This window comes from Arachis ipaensis, chromosome B6 (genome assembly GCF_059453495.1).
Source record: "Arachis ipaensis isolate K30076 ecotype BB chromosome B6, ASM5945349v1, whole genome shotgun sequence".
Taxonomy (NCBI): Eukaryota; Viridiplantae; Streptophyta; class Magnoliopsida; order Fabales; family Fabaceae; genus Arachis; species Arachis ipaensis.
Genome location: NC_142441.1, coordinates 142,158,556 through 142,177,033, shown reverse-complemented (window position 1 = coordinate 142,177,033; position 18,478 = coordinate 142,158,556). Strand labels below are relative to the sequence as shown.

The following is an 18,478-nucleotide window of genomic DNA, read 5'->3' as shown; positions in this document are numbered from 1 at the left end:
TTCAAGTATTTTCGTTGTTCCTTTTACAATATCATTGAGAAATTTAAACGCACATTTTGTCAAAAGTATAGATGTTCATGTTTTGAAGAGGATCCTGGAAAAATATTTGGCAAGTTCATACAATTCTAAACAATATATGTCATTGATAAAAGTCACTATGCAAGATATGTTTTCAACCTATTCCCAAACACAAACATAAACGTCAATTATCGAGCTATTTATCATTTTATTGAGTTCGAACACTTGCCGTTTAGACTATAATAGGGAAAGTGGGGAAGGATTTGAAGACAACTACAAAATCATACAAGCTATAATAGAGTAGACTATAATAGGGAAGACTATGTTTTCATGCATGTTCTAAATCTTGAGACAATCCATGAACTCGAGTTTCTTGAATACGTCAGTTCTAGTCGAAAAATAAAATAGTATTCTCGAAAATGCTATGCACAGGTAAAAAAATTTAATCTGCAAACGATTCGCACCATATAAGCTAAATCCAATCTAGACTGCTATATAATCCATGCAACAGATTGGATCTTGTGATTCAATTCTACCTTCTTTCTTTTGAGACATTCCCATTTTAAAAATAAAGGTGGGAGAAAATGTAAAAGATGTCTTTTAATACTAAAAATGAAAATGAAAGATGGGCTCACGTCCCAAGTATAATATCTTCTATTAATTTCTATTTTTTTTTTCATTCTTTCTATATTCAAATATTTATTGTCAATGTTTGAGATATTTCACATAGCTTTCACATCCTCGCAAAATTTTGAAACCATGACTATGGTTTCCTTACTACTAAGCCTGGTCATGTGAAAAGTTAACAACAGAACTGTCACCAATTACATCCTGCATATACCACAAGCAATGCTTTCTGTGTTAGCTTAGAACAACACCAGAAAAAGAGAATGCAAAAACCTCAGGCAAAATATATTCAAAAGAGAGAATGTTACCTATGATTTAAGCAGTTGGGACCAAACTTTTTTCAATGAGCTAATCAATGTTGGAGATCCTTCCACGATTCTTTCAGCTGCAGGTCCCATTTCATTGGCAATTTTCACAGATTCTGAAAGTCGGTTAAGAAGATTCATCAATGCAATCACTTCATTCCTTTGCAACTGTAGCTGAAGAACATCAAATTAAATTGTATTGGTCACTCAATCATATTATGCTGGATTTCTTTAAATGAAAAATATGCAAGTGATACTGAGTGTTGTTAACACCATGAATGCTCCTCAACTATCAAATGATGCGCTTATGAGAATTATAACAAGGTCAACATAGAAGCATTGATTTCAGGCTACGTGCAAAAAGGGCAAGAACAAGAACTCAAAAGGTCCAGCAAATGTACTTACTGTTCGACCTAGGTTTTCTTGACCATCGTCCGAGAAGAGAATCTTTAATGCAGTCCCAAGACCGAGAACCTGAAGCTTTCCCCATAATCGACACTTCTCGCATCCTACACAATCCATCAGTGCACTGCATTCCACAAATTGATTATTAAATTGATGGCAAGATATATGGACGGAAGCAAAGAGTAAATAAAATTAAACAAGTAAAATCATAATAAAAGGAATGTAAGAAGAGTCTGACTGCTTTCGGACCCTGAAAAGTTAAATTCAGCACTTGAGAAGTCCAGCCAAACCCCCTCCCATCCATCAGGAGGTGGAAATTTGGAAAACGATGCTTCAGAAAGAGAAATCAAGATTCCAAAACACAAAATATGTCGAAAGGTAGAAACATATTACTGGCTTAAAACAGAGATGGGGTAAATTTGAGTAAAATACAACTATATATCCTTTCCCCAGAAACTTTTGCAAACCTAATATAAAATATTTGAAAATAGAGCAAATTCTAAAATTGCTAACCAATCATTCAAAATAATTCGGCTACATAAAGCTGTTCAGAATGGAGTAAATCACACCAAAGCACTAAGTTATCAGTGGATAATGGTAAGGCCAGCAATATGTCCAGCAGTTGCTATACACAGTACCTGATGTTTCTGAATTGATGTTGAATTTTCTGTTTTAACTCAGGTCCACGTTGGCCTTTCCACAGCTTAGCTTCATCAAAAGGAACTGGACATGCAGCTTGAAGTTCAGGGTTGTAAAGTAGCTGTTTTATCAAGGATTGTGTCTTAAGATCCTCAATAGGGTTACCAGTATCATACTCGGCCTGTTCCAGATAATCTGCAGCCTGAAGTGGTATTCAGTTGAAAGTTAAATCCAGTATTTCTAAATGATGAAATATTATGATTGATCAAGTGAATTACTATAATTTTGAAGCTGGAGAATTTTCACTCACTTTTGTTACTGCTCGAAGGACAAAGAGAAATGTGAAGTACAGATTTCTGACCCGATCAGGGTATTTATGGACTCGGTCATACAACAAGCTAAGATTTTGGCCCCACTAAATAATTAAAGAGAGAGAAGTAAGTTAGACACTCTTATCGAGTAATATTTAGATTACAGAGTACTGTATTTAACATAGACGAAGTTTAGTGCATTAAAAGATCACTAACTTCAGTGTGCAAGCCACAAGGTCCATTTTATCGAAAGAAAATTAATGAAACTTCACAGCAGCATAACATAAACCAAATAGCAGCCTATTTAAAATATTAAATAGGCAATGAAGTGCATAAATGATAAATCCTCAAAACTATAAATGTTTAATTCCAACAGAAATTAAGCTACTGCTGAGAAGAGGAGCCTGAGATTTACCAAATTCATAGCTTCATCAAGTAGATAATCAGCAGCTATGTGTACTGAAATGGAGGAGTGAAGGCCTGATATCAATTTATACAAAATCTTTTCCTCCTGGCATAATTCTTCAGATGGATCTGCAGAAGAAAATTTTCTCAATAACAAGGGATGCAAATTAAGATAGCCAAGTCTGAGCAGCTCCATATAAACAGATCAATTTCAATGTGCCATAGGTTGTAGAGAAAAGATGTCAACAATTTTCATTATCAGATTAAAGATATCTTTTTGTGAAAAGAAATGGAAGATATAGCATGACTAATGATAGTCTAATATCCATTATCCACTCTTAAAGTTACAAACAAGATAGATGATTGCTGGAAAAAAAATAAAAAATAAAAAGTAAGCAACATAAGAAGAAGTAGAGATTAAAAAAATACAATGGTAATTTTTACGGTCATTAGTCTGTTGATACATTACTCGATAAGAGGAAGAAAAGGTATTATCAAACTAACTAAACCTTAAAGGATTCTTATATTACTAGACAGGTTTAACCCTACATTATAGAAGTTCGCTGGTTCTGAGAATTTATGCCTCATTAAAGTAAGAGCTACAGTAACACAACTACCACAATTCACTGCTGAAGGGATTGGGACAAGCATTCTGGGCTCAAATGGTAAAAGCAAATATGAATAAGGGAAGTGTGCAGGCGTGGTGAGGTATATATGTGTTGTGTGCTTCATCTTAACAGAATCAGTGTGAGAGGAGTGGGGTATAAAATGGGAAACAGAAGTGAAGTTAGTGAGGAAAATATTAATATTGGGAGACACTGAGTTGCTACAGTGCTCAGAACTTGTATCTCTCTGTTTCTGTTATATGCACTTTCATATTTTTCCTGGTTTATAATATCTGTGGGTTCCTATCAATTTCACAGTACAAATTTCAAGGATTTGAAAACAAAAGATGAAAAGAAAACTAGAGTTTAACTGCATAAGCTTTTGGAAGATAACTTACATTTGGGGCAGTTTTCAGAGTAGACAGCATCCCATATCCTTCTTGCAGATGGACCAGTGTAACCAGTGTACCTTTCGGGATTCAATTGGAGATTCACATATGTCATCTCATCTACAAATAAAACATATTTCAATGAGATGCTTGTTTTCCAGAAAGAAGTTCAGAATAAAATTATTGAACTCTGATATGCTGACAACATAGAAAGTACTATGCAGTATGCAGGAATTCTATGTTGCCACATATCATACAATGTTAAAAGACTTAATTTGAAGTGAATAATTATTACTACAATGACGTGGCACCTTGCTTTCGGATCAATCATTAAATTGAAAATTAAACATTAAGAGTGCGTTTGATTTGCGTTTTCATTTTCTGTTTTCATTTTCAGTGTTTTCTGTTTTCTGGATTTTATGAAGTGAAAAGTGAAAACAGAAAACATTGAAATGAAAACAGAAAATAAAAATGCAAACCAAACGCACTCTAAATATTTTGGGCCATGAGGTAGGTCAAACAGAAACTATCAGCAAATTGGATCTCACCCAATTTGTTTATCAATACTACTCCAATGTTTCAGTATTGATATCTGATTTCATAGGAGCACCTAAAACTATGTCTGAAAAGAATTTATATATAAATTAATATCTACAGTGGCTCACCATTGTCGGTCTCATCATCATTTGTCCAGGGATTGTCTATTTCTGTCCATCCTCTGAAAGCTTTACTATCTAATGTACGGTCAACAGCTGCCTCAGGTTTTCCTTCTTGACAAACAAGGTCATTTAGTGAAAGGCGACCAGGCTTCTTGAATGACTCGGGGAACTCATTTTCCGGACATTCACAAACACTACAATCTCGCAACCTACACATGCCATCATCGGGCCAAAATGGACAGTCACACCATAACTTGACCTGCAACAAATACCATCAAACAGCCTTTAGCACAGGAAAAACATAAAGGTTGATAACACAATATAACATGCAACGAAGTGGTTAGCATCAATAGCATGCCCACACTATGTGCATCATTAGAGGTATCTTTTAACTATTTGAGTACAATAGTTGCATAATATCATGAGTGCCTCCTTGTTCTCAATAATAATCTTCCCAAACCAACATCACCCAATAACATGAATATTATTTTCAAACTTGAGGATAGCAAATTCAATGTTTTAAAATCCATTATGCAGGTAGCATAGTTTCAACTGAAGGCCAACAATAATGTAGAAGGATTTGCATGTGCTCCACATATGAATCAGAACTTTCATGTCTACCTAACAAGAGTTTTATGCCATTTCTTGAGTCATCTGGTTTCTTCAGCTCTGTTCAGCTGTATATCTTATTTTTAATTCCTAGCTCATACCTCAACACAACCTTTCCACTTGAAAAACCTACATGTAAGCCTAAAGCACTCTATAAAGTCAAATCATTAATTTGGAAAACTTAGATCAATAGAATTAATACCAATGACTTCTTGCAGGTTCAAAGGCCAAGTAAGGTTATTGCCCTTGATGTATTTGTTATGTGTGGGACAAATTGAAAATCAATTAGACAAATGTTTATGCATTGTCCTATGGGTGCTTTCTGATGGAATTCCATGTTTCTCATCTTTGGTGAGTGTTGGGTGTGCCTTGCAAGTTTAAAACCTTAGCTCAGTTCCTTTTTTTTTTTTTTAATATTTGTTTTGTTTGCATCACACTAATCTTACGGTCCTGGATACAGTATTTCGACCATGATAAAATTACAGCAGTTTTTATAGATGTGGTTCTCTCTAATTTCTACAAGAATTTGCACACAAAAAATACATAATAAGACTAGAAGTTCCTCTTCCAACCTAAAGGTTTTGGATTTTATCATATTTTAATGTAACCAAGAGAATCAACACATCGAGGATTCGGATCTTAGTCAATAGGAAATTCAAGAAAAATGTATACAAGAAGTAACAAGAAGCAAACCTTAAAATATCGAAAAAATGGAGTTTTCACAAGCTCTTGAAGGGATGGGTGTAACACTCCCTCATTAAGACGATTCACAGTTTCATAGTCACAACAACAATCCTCCACCATGCCACTATACTTTGGTTCACCCTGCGATCAAGAAAAAACAAAAATTAACCAATGACACTACTGAAACAAAATCAACTATAAGAAAGTTATCAAGTCACACAGCAGAAAGTCAAAACAAGAATTTCGAAAGAAACTTCAAATGTGGGTTTAGAAAAGTGAAATTACCGGGGAACAGGGACATGCACTGAAGAGAGGAATTCTTGAAGAAGTTTTGGAAGACATGGTCACGGCAACAAAGACGCCGACAAGAGCAACCGCCACACAAACCCATCGCAAACCGCTATCCTTCTTCTTCTTCTTCTCAATTTCCTTCTTCACCATCACCCCCCTCGACCTCGACCTCAATGCACCCAGAAAAACAACCAGTGAGAGAATCGCGGGGTTTCTGGTGGAAATCAGAAACAATTTCCACCTGTTACAATGTGCGTTGGTCCAATAGAAAGAATGGCAATCGATCCGTTGAAAGTAAGAACCCTAAGATACCAAATTCAAAGCTTGTTTTTGCTTTACTACTAGTCTCTGTGTTTGTGTTGTGTGTGTATTTATTATGACGAAGAGTCGAAGAGGTAACAAAACGGAGGTGTTAGTTGTGACGTGCGAATGTGATGGCAAGTAGGGAGTTGGGAGTGCGGTTTGGTTCGGTTTTAAGGAAAAAAATCATTCGATTCGAATGTCTAGTTTATGTGTGGTGTGGTTTAGATTGGAGGAATATTTTTTAAAAATTCAATCTGATCCGATCTGATTATAAGCGGTTTGGATTTGCGGTTCTTTAAATAAAAAAATTAAATATATATAACAAGTTTTAACATCAAATTTTAAATAATCAACAATGATATAACAAGTCTTAACATATCTTAAAAAGTTAATGATAACATAACAATAGAAATAAAATTATAGGTTAGTTAAAATAATAAATAAATAATATTTTAAATATAAAATATTTATTAAATAATAATAATACATGAATAATAGAAAAATATATAACAAATTAAATATGTTATAAATATAATTATAAATATAATAATAAAATAATAATATTATAGCACATTGTGCAATTTAGATTGGATTGAATCGCTTATGAAAAGTAGATCCAAAATCTGATCTTTGTAAAAAATAAAAGCCAATCAAATTTGAATTAGTGTGATTTTAATCGATTTTTGGTCCGTATTGGATTGGCGATTTAATTTGGCGGTTTGAACACCCCTTATGGCAAAAAATGAAAACTGGGGCGCTGTTAATGGTGCCAAACGGTGGGCAGGAACATTCCAAGAAACATTACAAGTCAATTTCTTACACCGTTGGAAGTTGAAACACTGTGGGCCCCATCCAAGGCAAACTTGTTTGGGTCAAGGCTTTCTTGTTGGGGTAGAAAGAGGCCCACAGGCCCAGAGACAATTCTATGAGAAGGAGACTACCTATCTGCTCTCTCGTCCATAGCAATTAGATATTTTTTATTTAAATTTTTATTATTACTAACTTAGGAATTTTATATTTTTTAATAACTGTCTAATTTTTATTAGCGAGACATGAATGAAAACACAAAATATCGCACTATACTTTTCAAAGAGTTTAATTTTAATATTTTGATAGTGTAATTTGTTTTTTAACAATTATTTATGTAATTAATAAAAAAAATATTTTTATTGATATAATATTACATAATTTAATGACGTGTAAAATAATTTTATGGTGAGAGTACACCAAAAAAAACATAATATAATTCACTTACAAATATTAGAGTTTCATTTTTTTTTTTTTATCAAAGATAGATATTCGAATTCGCAATCTCTTAATTGAATATACAGAGATTATGCTATTTGAGCTATTACTCATTTACTAGAGTTTCACTTTTCACTTTTTGCAATATAATTATTTAGATGTATATTGTTATTGCATATTTAAATAATTTAAAAATATTTTTATGAGCAACAATGCATTTTCGCTGCCAAATAAAAAATCTATCGAGAGACACATACACTAAAAATCCGAAGCCGGCGCCAAGTTCACTCCCTGGAAATGGCTGGATAAGGTTGCTTCCGTCTTCTTCTTCCTCCAATCTTCTTTCTCTTTCTCTCACAACGCGCACGGATAATAAGAGAGGGGAAGAGACACATTCACTGATAATTCACAAACCCTAACACGGTCCCAAATGGCCACGCTTCAAGCTTCTCTTCTCTCTAAACCTTCCCTCCCATTCCCATTCTCATCTTCATACCCTTCACTTCGCCGCAACACAATTCTCTCTTTCCACTCCCTCACCTCATCCCATCCCCACCTCTCGCGCCTCCGCTCCCGTGTCCCCTGCACATTCCGCCCCGACAACAGCATTACCTCCTCTTCCGAACCCCAACCCAAACCCCAACCTCAATCCCAATTAACTAACTCCGAACCAGATTCCGCCGAACCTGATGCCGTTGACACCGGCGAGGTTCCAAATTCAAATTCAACGGAGGAAAAGATTGCAGTTTCGGATTGGAATGAGTCAAGTTTGGAACTTAGTTCCGAGAGTGTAGTGTCTGGCAGCGACAGTGAGGGGAAGAGTGCGAATCTGAAGAAGAAGAAAGATGAGGAGGGTGGTGGTGTTGGTTCCAGGTTGCCATTTTTGGTGTTTCTTCTTGGAATTTGGGTGAAAGTGAGAGAAGCGGTGAGAAGGGCATTTTCGGAATTTTTTGATTGGTGGCCGTTTTGGCGTCAGGAGAAGCGGCTGGCGAAGTTGATCGCCGAGGCCGAGGCAAACCCGCAGGATGCCGAGAAGCAGAGTGCTCTGTTTGTTGAGCTCAACAAGCACAGGTGTGTGGCAGTGAAGTGTTGGAACCAAAAAAGAAAAAAAGAATTGTTTACTGATTAATGAATAATGAATGAAAGAATGAATGCATGGGGTTTGCATGCTGAATTAATGAACTTTCTTGAGCCAAGCTTGTTTAGTTTTGACATTCCTGGGATCTTGGTGTTTATCTTTTATTTACTTGCTTGTTCAATTGATGATGATGTATATCATAATTCTACAGATAATTTTGGAAAAAAGTGATAAAGAAAAGAAAAGAATATATATATGTATTTGGGGAAGTTTAGTTCTTTGACTTGGAAGTTTTGTGTTTAAATTCATATATGGTTTCTTTATTTCCTTTTTTTTGTTAGTTCAAATGCAGATATTTATAAGATTTTCATCTCTTTTTGTTTTTTGTTTTTTTTCCTAGTCCTGAGTCTGTCATCAAGCGATTCGAACAAAGGGATTGTGCTGTAGACAGTAGAGGAGTCGCAGAGTATCTTCGAGCTCTTGTAATGACTAATGCTATCACCGAATATCTTCCAGATGAGGAAATTGGAAAGCCTTCTAGTCTTCCTACTCTGGTAATTGCTTTCATGTAATTTATATTATTGTTCTTTCTCTTTTTCTGTCTGTGTTTAATTCATGATGCCTCAATTTTTGTTAGTGGGTTTGGAAGAGTGCATGGCATCTAGTTTAGGGTTAATATTAGTCTGTCTAGAGGAATTGTTCTCTTTTCTTGCTTGCAATTATCATTTAACATATTGAGATTGTGTCGCGTCATTCAAATTTCATCTGCGACTATTTTGATCATAATGCTCAAATGACGTTTGTTTCATGGTGCTGGCAAACTGCATTATCAAAAGGAAATTTCTTTCTTATTAAGTTGCAAGTTTCATGAAGGACTGCTTTTATCTTGTTTTTGTCTTTTGCATTGATTCATATGGTTCAAATTGATTTTTTTATTAACCAATCTGGTATTTTTCTGATTTGTTACTTTGTATGATCCTATTCTTATATGATGTACTTGATGACATTACTGATTATGTAAATTTGGATACTCCTATTATTATTACTAGTGAAAGTGCCTATTAATTCATATTTTTAAAGAACAATACTAATTATTTTATTTAGAGTTAATTGTTTTATCACGTATATACCTCTCAATGACTCAATGTTAGTAAAAGGGGTATAACTGAACAAAAGTAACTATGATAAAAGTTTGTCTTAACACCTTTAATTGGTATTAGAGAAGTTAGCCCTTAATGTTAGTGAACATAATTGGGTAAAAGTATTGTGAACAATTTTTCCCCCCAACCCAGTTATTAGTATTGGAGATTATTTTCATTATGGACATGAAAATTTGGATTACTTAGTGATGAAATTATGTGCTGGACAAGATAGAATAAGGAATAAATGCAGCAAGGAGAAAGTTGAGATAGAAATTATTGTGGAAAAGCGATGTCCAAAACTTGCCTTAGATCGTTTGATCATGTGGTAGAAGGCATATTAAAACACTCTTAATGAGAGTAGTTCAACTAGAGGATGTTCCAACAGCTACAAGTAGAGGGAGGCTAAGAAAAACTACAATGGCTTTACCTTAGGAAATCGTCATGTCATTTGATCCATGGAACCAAGTAGTAGAACAGGGTCGTCTTGTCAATGTCTAAAATGAAATCTTCAAGTTGTATTTATTTCTTTATTTTTTTTATTTCTTATTTATGATAGGACAAAAAAATTTTATTGGAAAAGAAGATAATATACAGAAGAGGATGAGGCATCCTCACATATGCAAAAAACATAGCTAACCCATAATTCCATAAAGGGATAACCTATGTAACAAAAGCATGCCAGTCCCTTTGAATATAAGAGAGAGAAATTCTGTGATACATACCATGTGTTAAGCGCCAAACGAATGCCAAAATAGTAATCCTACCTCAAATGAACTCACTAATTGAAAGGAATTGTTAAAAAACTCCAGAATATCTACCAAGCCTTTTCTGGTCTGAAATATGTCCTTTTCCTTTTTCTCATTAAATTCATGATGGGTTTTATAATGGATCCTAAATGATAATTCTTACAGTGCTATTCTTTTTAATCGCTTCTTATTTAATGTGACCCTTGTGCTCCTGACGCTCTTGTTATTTGAAAATAATATTTTGAATTTTGGAAATTTCGCCGTGCCAAGATGAACTTTAAGGTGATTATAATAACAGCCTCATAGTTTACTTGTATTATAGTGTGGGCCACTAAATGGTCAACATTTTTCTTTTCAGTTGCAAGAGTTAAAGCAGCGTGCATCAGGCAATGTAGATGAGACTTTTCTTAGCCCTGGAATATCTGAGAAGCAGCCATTACATGTGATAATGGTAAAGTTTATTGCAAAATATGTTATTGTATGCTTTGCACATTTAGTGATTAACGTCTTAGTATTATTGAAATAGGTGTGCTTTTGTTTTACATCTTAATAAATTTAATTTTCTTAGTATTATTCTATTTTAGCCTTAGAACAACGGTTGAGTTGTCTCTGTATTACTTCAAAGTCACGGTTTCATGTCGTGGAATCAGCCACTGATGCTTGGGCACAAGGCTGCCTTATTCTGTTTTTCTAATAAGTCATAATTTCAGATTCTATAAAATAGTCAAAAACTGATTTTAGTATATTATGTTCCTAATCTATCTTCTTGAGGAAAAATCTTTAGAAAATGCATTATTCACCCATAGTTAATCACTCTCCTTACTGACTTTGATTCTTTGTTCATTCTTGGAATCTCTCATAGTTGTTTTATTTTTTTTTTAGGTTGATCCAAAAACTTCAAACAAATCACGTTTTGCTCAAGAGCTCATTTCGACTATTTTGTTTACTGTTGCAGTGGGATTGGTCTGGTATGAGCCTTTACTTTCTTTCTCTCCATCTATGTCCGTGTGTAGCATATAGCATAAACTCTCATGTGTAGATTACTTATATTACGGCTTTATTTCTCTTCAGGTTTATGGGTGCTGCTGCACTTCAAAAATACATAGGAAGCTTGGGTGGCATTGGAACATCAGGTGTTGGGTCAAGTTCTTCCTATGCCCCAAAGGAGCTAAACAAAGAAGTTACGCCTGAAAAGGTTAACTTGTTAATCTTGTCTAACTAAAATAGATTTCTATTGAATTTTTTAAAATAGCTAATTTGCTTAATTCTATATATAAGGGCCTGGCATCTGAGATAGAACAAATTCACACACACAACAGAATTGAAGCAAACAGTGGGTCAATCCAGGTGATTGCACCCCTGAAGTAGTATTATTGAATGAGAAAAAGTGCAGAAATACAAGAACAGTAAGATAGATTGGCTGAGAGTTGGACAGCCAGCCTCTCTCCTAAGCCTAGCCTGATCTATTCCTTTCTTTTTCCATGCCCTCTCACTACTTCCCACAACCCTTTATAGTTCCTACCTCTCTCTCATAACAGAATGCTCACTCTCTCTCACTCACTTTGCAGCTAGGCAAGTTAGTTACAAAACCCACCCTAGCCTATAATTCACTCAATTACAGTTAGGTCCCTAATTTCTAACAAGGTGGGTACATAACACTATATTTTAGGAAATTTAGATGATTGAATAACTTTGGGAGATCAGGATCAGCTAAACAATTGTGCTGTTATTGAGTATTTTGGATGAGACCATTGTAAATGCAATATATATATAAGTAGGATGATGTGTTTTGCACTGGTAATGAGGAGGGAGGTCTACTGTTGTAGTTTTTTAATACTAACAAATGATTCATTTTGAATTTCCTTATTTGTTGCATAGGTAATGTGTATTGCATGCTGAAAATATCACTAAATCAGAAATTTGGTGGTACTCATGATCTTTTGGTTTAATCCCTCCCCTAAAATTAATCTTCCAGAATGTCAAGACATTCAAGGATGTGAAAGGTTGTGATGATGCAAAGCAAGAACTTGAGGAGGTTGTGGAGTACTTAAAAAATCCCACCAAGTTTACACGCCTTGGAGGAAAGCTGCCTAAGGTCTGAGGATTCTTTTTAATCTTTTCACGTGATAGCTTTTGATTACAATTCAGTTTCTAGTTCAAACTTATTTGATTGTTGTTTCTTAGTCAGCACACCTAAGTATCCACCCTTGTTTTCTAGTTGATAGGACCCTATGTAAATTGTTCTGTTCCTCAGATGCCTTGGAGGAAAGCTTCCTTGGTCTGAAGAATTTCTTTCTATTATTTTGTGTCTTTATGTTGGTTTCTAGCTGATGCCGTTTTTTTCGTATTTCATCTTGTAGTTTAAATTCACATGATTCTTGTTTCTTAATCAGCAGAACTATGTTTTCAGTTCCACCCATGCTTTTTGGTTAACAGGGTATTTAATCCCTCTTTTTATACAATTTGTTTTCACACAATAACATGCATATATTTGTTTGGTCATCATAATATTATTGAATTCTTCTTATTTGTTTTCATGTCATCTTATGCCGAGTAATATGCTTGTCTGATGGTAAAATCATGTTTTCTAGAGTTCATTATTTGTTATTTGCATATCTCTAGTTTATCAAGTGCCAGAGCCTCAGCTTTCCTTTTTTTTCAGGGTATTCTCTTGACAGGGGCACCAGGAACCGGAAAAACTCTTCTTGCCAAGGTTATTTACTTTCTGTTGATATATTTTATTATAGCTTTTAATCCATGTGCTTCTGGTATTTATTTTTAATTCTTGATGTGCCATGTTGTTATTGTTATGTGTTTAGGAAGTTCTTGGCAGGATATATCTGGACATTGGTTCTTGTATCTCAATTTGATAATTCTTACTTCTGATAGTGTTTGCTTTATCTGGGACCTTGAAGGCTATAGCTGGAGAAGCCGGTGTGCCGTTTTTCTATCGGGCAGGGTCTGAATTTGAGGAGATGTAGGTCTTCTTTTGTTTCTATATTTATGTCTTAAGTTTGAGCATTTAACACATTATATATTGTCTTGAGATTGGAAACATGATACTGGAATATAATGAGCTAACATTATATATTCGTCTAGTATATGATGCATAAACAATATCGCTGTTGAGAGATTGGAAAGGCTATGCTACATAGATAGCTTTACTTTTGATTGGTATTTGCTCTTGCAAGGGGATCTATTGCCCTCCATCTTGTATTATTCTTCTTTCGTCGTAATTCTATTCTGCTTTTATTCAAATATAAATTAAAAGGCTGGGAGAGTAGACAGATGTAACTGTAGGAATAGTAAAAAGCTAAAACTGCATGGTGATTCATCTATTGTTATATGAAAAACATTTAGTATGTATGATTTTCTGCTGGTTGTGATGAAATTATTTTAAATGTCAGAAATGTCCTCTATTTTTCATGTGTCCTCTTAATAACAATACAAAGTGTAATCTTTATTCCTTTTGACAATTGCAATTTGTAATAGTACGTCTGGAGATACATTACAGCCATATGTTATCACATTAAGGCATGTTGTGAAATGATAGCTAGGCATGATAATTTTGATATCACTTTCTCAGGTTTGTTGGAGTTGGTGCTCGACGTGTAAGATCTTTGTTTCAAGCAGCTAAGAAAAAGGTTTGTTTTGATCAACATTCTCGTAGAATTTTATGTTGTTTTGGTTTACTTTGTAGCAGGCCCTTTTGTTCTGAATGTGGAATACTTGGTCTTATATTTATGTAGGCTCCTTGTATCATTTTCATTGATGAAATTGATGCTGTTGGATCAACAAGGAAACAGTGGGAGGGTCATACTAAGAAGACATTGCATCAGTTACTTGTTGAAATGGATGGGTTTGAGCAGAATGAGGTATCCTGGAACAATTTCAAGTGTAAATGTTCCTCGTTGCTTTTGGCAAATTTATTAATAATTTTTATCTTCCAGGGAATAATATTAATGGCAGCAACAAACTTGCCTGATATTCTTGATCCAGCTTTAACAAGACCCGGTAGATTTGATCGCCATGTAAGTACTGTTATACCTTTTGGCCACTTTTATTTCTCTGCTCTAATAGTATTCTTTATCCAAACTAAAACTTCAAAAAATAAATTTCCAAAGAAACCTTACAATATACCACTACGAACTTGCTAGAGTTGCTCAATTATCATTGTTGTGTATTTGATGGATCCTAAACATAAGTTTCCTTCTGCAATGTGAACCTGTTCAATCCTTTTATCTAAGCCTGATCATGTTATAGGAACTTGTTGAACTATATCGAATTAGTGTGCTGGAGGTTTACATTACTTAACTGAATACATAAGGTAAGACGACTAACATATATTTCCAAATCCAGATTGTTGTACCAAACCCAGATGTACGTGGTCGGCAAGAAATATTGGAGCTCTACCTACAAGATAAACCTCTGGCTGATGATGTAGATGTTAAAGCGATAGCCCGTGGTACCCCAGGATTCAATGGGGCAGGTGAACTGTTATTGAATTTTGTTTGACATTATATTTATTTCAAAATATCTTGAATCTTATCCCTCTTCAAGATCCTGTCAATGATGATCTCTGTTTTATTTATTCCTTTAAATTAGATCTTGCAAACCTGGTAAACATTGCTGCCATTAAAGCTGCGGTTGAAGGTGCAGAGAAACTAACAGCTGGACAATTGGAATTTGCAAAAGACAGAATAATCATGGGTACAGAGAGGAAAACAATGTTTATATCAGATGAATCTAAAAAGGTATGTGTATATGCTTGGAATATGATTTACCACATCAAATTATGTATTGTGGTTATATGATCGTAGTGAACCACAGTTTTTGAAGCCAATCTCCCTAAGTATTGATGTACAGTTCCAGTTCATATCTAACTTATGCCATTGGATGATATTCAGATTCACAAGTGAAAGAAACACTTCTCTTGTACCTCTTGTAGGTGGTTTTTTTTTTTTTTTTTTTTTTTTTTTTGTGGGATAGAGAGAAAGTATATTAGGAGTGAAGAAAATAAGCACAATACATCCTCACATACAGTAGACAGAGCTAAGACTTGTAATGATACACCATGTAACAAACTAACAATGCATGCCGATCCCTTTGAAATTTGAATAGCAGCTACTGGACCACCACCAGACAAACTACCAGCCATGCCATCCTAACTTGCTTTCCATAGTGTTGCAGTTCAAGAAAGTACTGGAGAATAGTATGGAGGAACTTGGATGTGATATGTTACAAGTTACAAGTAAATGTGGAAATTATGATCCTGTGTTTGACGTGTGGATCTGGTGGGACTTGCTTTTAGTTCTAGTAGTTGGAATGTCTGCTAATCATCACGACTGAAGATTTCTATAATTGGTAGTGGGCATAATGATTCGAGATAAAAACATAGCTACAGGTCTAAACTTGCTTTGACAAGTAGCACTCTGCAAACGGCACACAATGCCATTGATATTCACAGGAAAATATATGCGACTATTTATGAGGCAATAATAATGTGTTTGAGCCGTTTCGTTAGACACTCCCATGATATATGAACCTGATGTACCAAGTCACGTTGCTTTCCAATTTTCATAAGAGTCTAATATTGTGTATAATAATATTTCACCTCATATAGAAAATTTTCAAATAATGTAAAAAACATTGTTCATAGAATAATAGCTTTAGTTTACAGTTATTCAGTTAATCAAATATTAATATTATAGTTGTTTGCTTATGTATGCCACTGTTATTCCTGAATTTCAGCTCACTGCTTATCATGAGAGTGGCCATGCAATCGTCGCCCTTAACACTGATGGTGCACATCCTATCCACAAGGCAACAATCATGCCCCGCGGCTCTGCTTTAGGGATGGTTACGCAGCTTCCATCAAGTGATGAGACATCAATTAGCAAGAAACAGTTGTTAGCTCGCCTTGATGTATGTATGGGAGGAAGAGTTGCAGAAGAGCTTATATTTGGTCATGATTATGTCACAACTGGAGCAAGTAGTGATCTTCACACAGCTACTGAACTTGCCCAGTATATGGTAATTTTCAGCTTCCTATTCAAGTGATGTCTCTGGCTATATGTCTCTGTTTCGTAGGCTGGTATATATTGGTTACAGAGGCACTTTAGAGTTGTGTCCTTTAACTGCTTGTACATTCCTTTCAGTGATGGTCAATTGTTACTTTGGAAGTTGGATAACTACTTGTAACACAAAGACAGACCTTTCCTCTCACTAAAATGAGTGATTGGATGCTTCTGTTTGTTGTTTTAAATAGATCCAAATCAAATGTTCTTATTATCCATTTTTTCATCCTTCTCTGCAACAGGTTTCAAATTGTGGGATGAGTGATGCAATTGGACCAATTCATATAAAAGAGCGGCCAAGTTCTGAAATGCAGTCGCGTATAGATGCAGAGGCAAGTGTTATGAATCTACTATCTATCTATCGTCTAAACCATTTTGACTTTGAAATATTGTTTCATTTCTTAAATGAAAAAACCACAATGCTTAAATTTACTTGTTCTGCAGGTTGTAAGACTTCTTAGAGAAGCATATGATCGTGTGAAAGCCCTTTTGCGGAAGGTTTGTCAAGTTGATTTTGTTGTATCTTTTATATGTTAAGATGATGAAGGAAAGAAATTACGAAGTTTAGCAGATCAAGAATCCTCTTCAATGTAAGAGTAAAAGTGTATAACACAATGCCACAGGGCCAAAGGAAGAGATCAATAGAACTTAATGGAATTAGGTTTATATACTAATAAAATGTCTGGCTGTATGAGCATAGCTATATGATGATGATTAAAAATATGTGATCAACCTTATACAGCATATGGTATATGCTGGTCGCTGGTGCTAATAACTGTTATTTCTTCAGCATGAGAAGGCATTGCATGCGCTGGCAAATGCATTACTCGAGTACGAGACACTGACTTCAGAAGAAATCCGGCGAATACTTCTACCATACCAGGAAGGAAGACTATCAGAACAACAGGAACAAGAAGCAGCAGAGGGGGACCTTGTACTGGTGTAATCTTTCTCTCCACTTCCTGTCTGTTACTTCTAACAAAAGGGGAAGTTCTGTACAGTATACCTAGAATCCATACAGGTATTTTTTATAATCCAGTTTCTGCAGTGTCCCCCTTCATTGTGCATGTTATGATTATCATAAGATGCTTATAGGAAGTAATTTATACATCTTTGGTTACTCTGAAGCAACTAGTCGTCCTGCACACAATGACAATTTCCTTCTGTTGCTGAGAGCAATATTTTTTAGAGAGAACTATGTATTTGTAGAAATATGTTTATTGAACATTTTAAGATTTGTGTTAATTAGTCTGCTCATTCATTTCCTTATCTAATTGTTTATTATGAGACCCAAAGTGTAATTTTGGCAAGGTTAATTTGCCAATTAAATGGATATGATAGACAAATAAAATCAAGTGATCTATGCCTTTTCTGAATTTTAATTAAAAATGTTTCGAATGTTCAACTGTTGTTCTCTAATTCAATTTACTACATGCTTAATTCTGCCTCAGCGGAAAACTAATTGATAATTAAGGGATTGTTTGCCAGTTGGGATTTCAGAGGAGATAAAGAATGGTTTGTAATACAAAAATTCAAAATTTAACTCAACCTTCTTTCGTCTTTATTTTCCTCCAAAACCCAAACTCACAAAAACCCCAAAGTGGGTTCGGTTTATACCATCTTGAAGATTTTATTGGATTGATAGAGTGGTAATGGAGTTTAGATCTACGATCAATTATTCTTTGGCGTGTTAAATTGGAGGATATTGTGGCAACTAAAGAAAAAGTGTAGTATATATTTTGATTGAATTATATTTAGAAATTTAATAATTTTTTATACCATTGTTGATTATAATGGCATACTTAAGAGAGACACATAAATAGTTTATGGTAATTTTCTTCCAATACAACAGAATAAAAAAAATATATATATATATATATATATATGTTAAACTCGTATAATGTATGGATTTATATTTTAATTTAACATGATAAATTAAA

At 34.6% G+C, this 18,478-nt stretch overlaps 2 protein-coding genes across 2 annotated transcripts; one reads left to right on the top strand and one right to left on the bottom strand.

The window, feature by feature from the left end:
* Window positions 1-625: 625 nt before the first annotated feature.
* Window positions 626-6,395, bottom strand: LOC107605242 (endoplasmic reticulum oxidoreductin-2). Its single transcript, XM_016307045.3, has 10 exons — window positions 5,942-6,395; window positions 5,666-5,797; window positions 4,370-4,622; window positions 3,714-3,824; window positions 2,721-2,839; window positions 2,305-2,409; window positions 1,994-2,196; window positions 1,356-1,479; window positions 954-1,124; window positions 626-849 (listed from the first exon to the last, which is right to left on the bottom strand). The coding sequence occupies exons 1-9, from the start codon at window positions 6,095-6,097 to the stop codon at window positions 954-956; spliced, it is 1,374 nt and encodes a 457-aa protein (XP_016162531.1). The 5' UTR covers window positions 6,098-6,395; the 3' UTR covers window positions 626-849.
* Window positions 6,396-7,703: 1,308 nt separating this feature from the next.
* LOC107605243 (ATP-dependent zinc metalloprotease FTSH 11, chloroplastic/mitochondrial) lies at window positions 7,704-17,927 on the top strand. The gene is made up of 17 exons (XM_016307047.3): window positions 7,704-8,566; window positions 8,974-9,127; window positions 10,820-10,912; window positions 11,344-11,429; window positions 11,533-11,656; window positions 12,437-12,556; window positions 13,124-13,174; window positions 13,377-13,438; window positions 14,048-14,105; window positions 14,211-14,336; window positions 14,412-14,492; window positions 14,821-14,950; window positions 15,067-15,215; window positions 16,213-16,494; window positions 16,781-16,870; window positions 16,983-17,036; window positions 17,329-17,927. The coding sequence occupies exons 1-17, from the start codon at window positions 7,926-7,928 to the stop codon at window positions 17,482-17,484; spliced, it is 2,457 nt and encodes an 818-aa protein (XP_016162533.1). The 5' UTR covers window positions 7,704-7,925; the 3' UTR covers window positions 17,485-17,927.
* Window positions 17,928-18,478: the final 551 nt, after the last annotated feature.

What these genes read in the sequence shown, in the direction of transcription:
- LOC107605242 (XM_016307045.3), bottom strand. Translation starts at nt 6,097, where the DNA reads ATGGTGAAGAAGGAAATTGAGAAGAAGAAGAAGAAGGATAGCGGTTTG. An exon ending in CATTTTTTCGATATTTTAAG is followed by an intron (nt 4,623 to 5,665) that starts GTTTGCTTCTTG and finishes TATTTGTTGCAG; the next exon opens with GTCAAGTTATGGTGTGACTG. An exon ending in AAGAAAACCTAGGTCGAACA is followed by an intron (nt 1,125 to 1,355) that starts GTAAGTACATTT and finishes GATGTTCTTCAG; the next exon opens with CTACAGTTGCAAAGGAATGA.
- LOC107605243 (XM_016307047.3), top strand. Translation starts at nt 7,926, where the DNA reads ATGGCCACGCTTCAAGCTTCTCTTCTCTCTAAACCTTCCCTCCCATTC. An exon ending in ATGGGTTTGAGCAGAATGAG is followed by an intron (nt 14,337 to 14,411) that starts GTATCCTGGAAC and finishes TTTATCTTCCAG; the next exon opens with GGAATAATATTAATGGCAGC. An exon ending in TATCAGATGAATCTAAAAAG is followed by an intron (nt 15,216 to 16,212) that starts GTATGTGTATAT and finishes CCTGAATTTCAG; the next exon opens with CTCACTGCTTATCATGAGAG.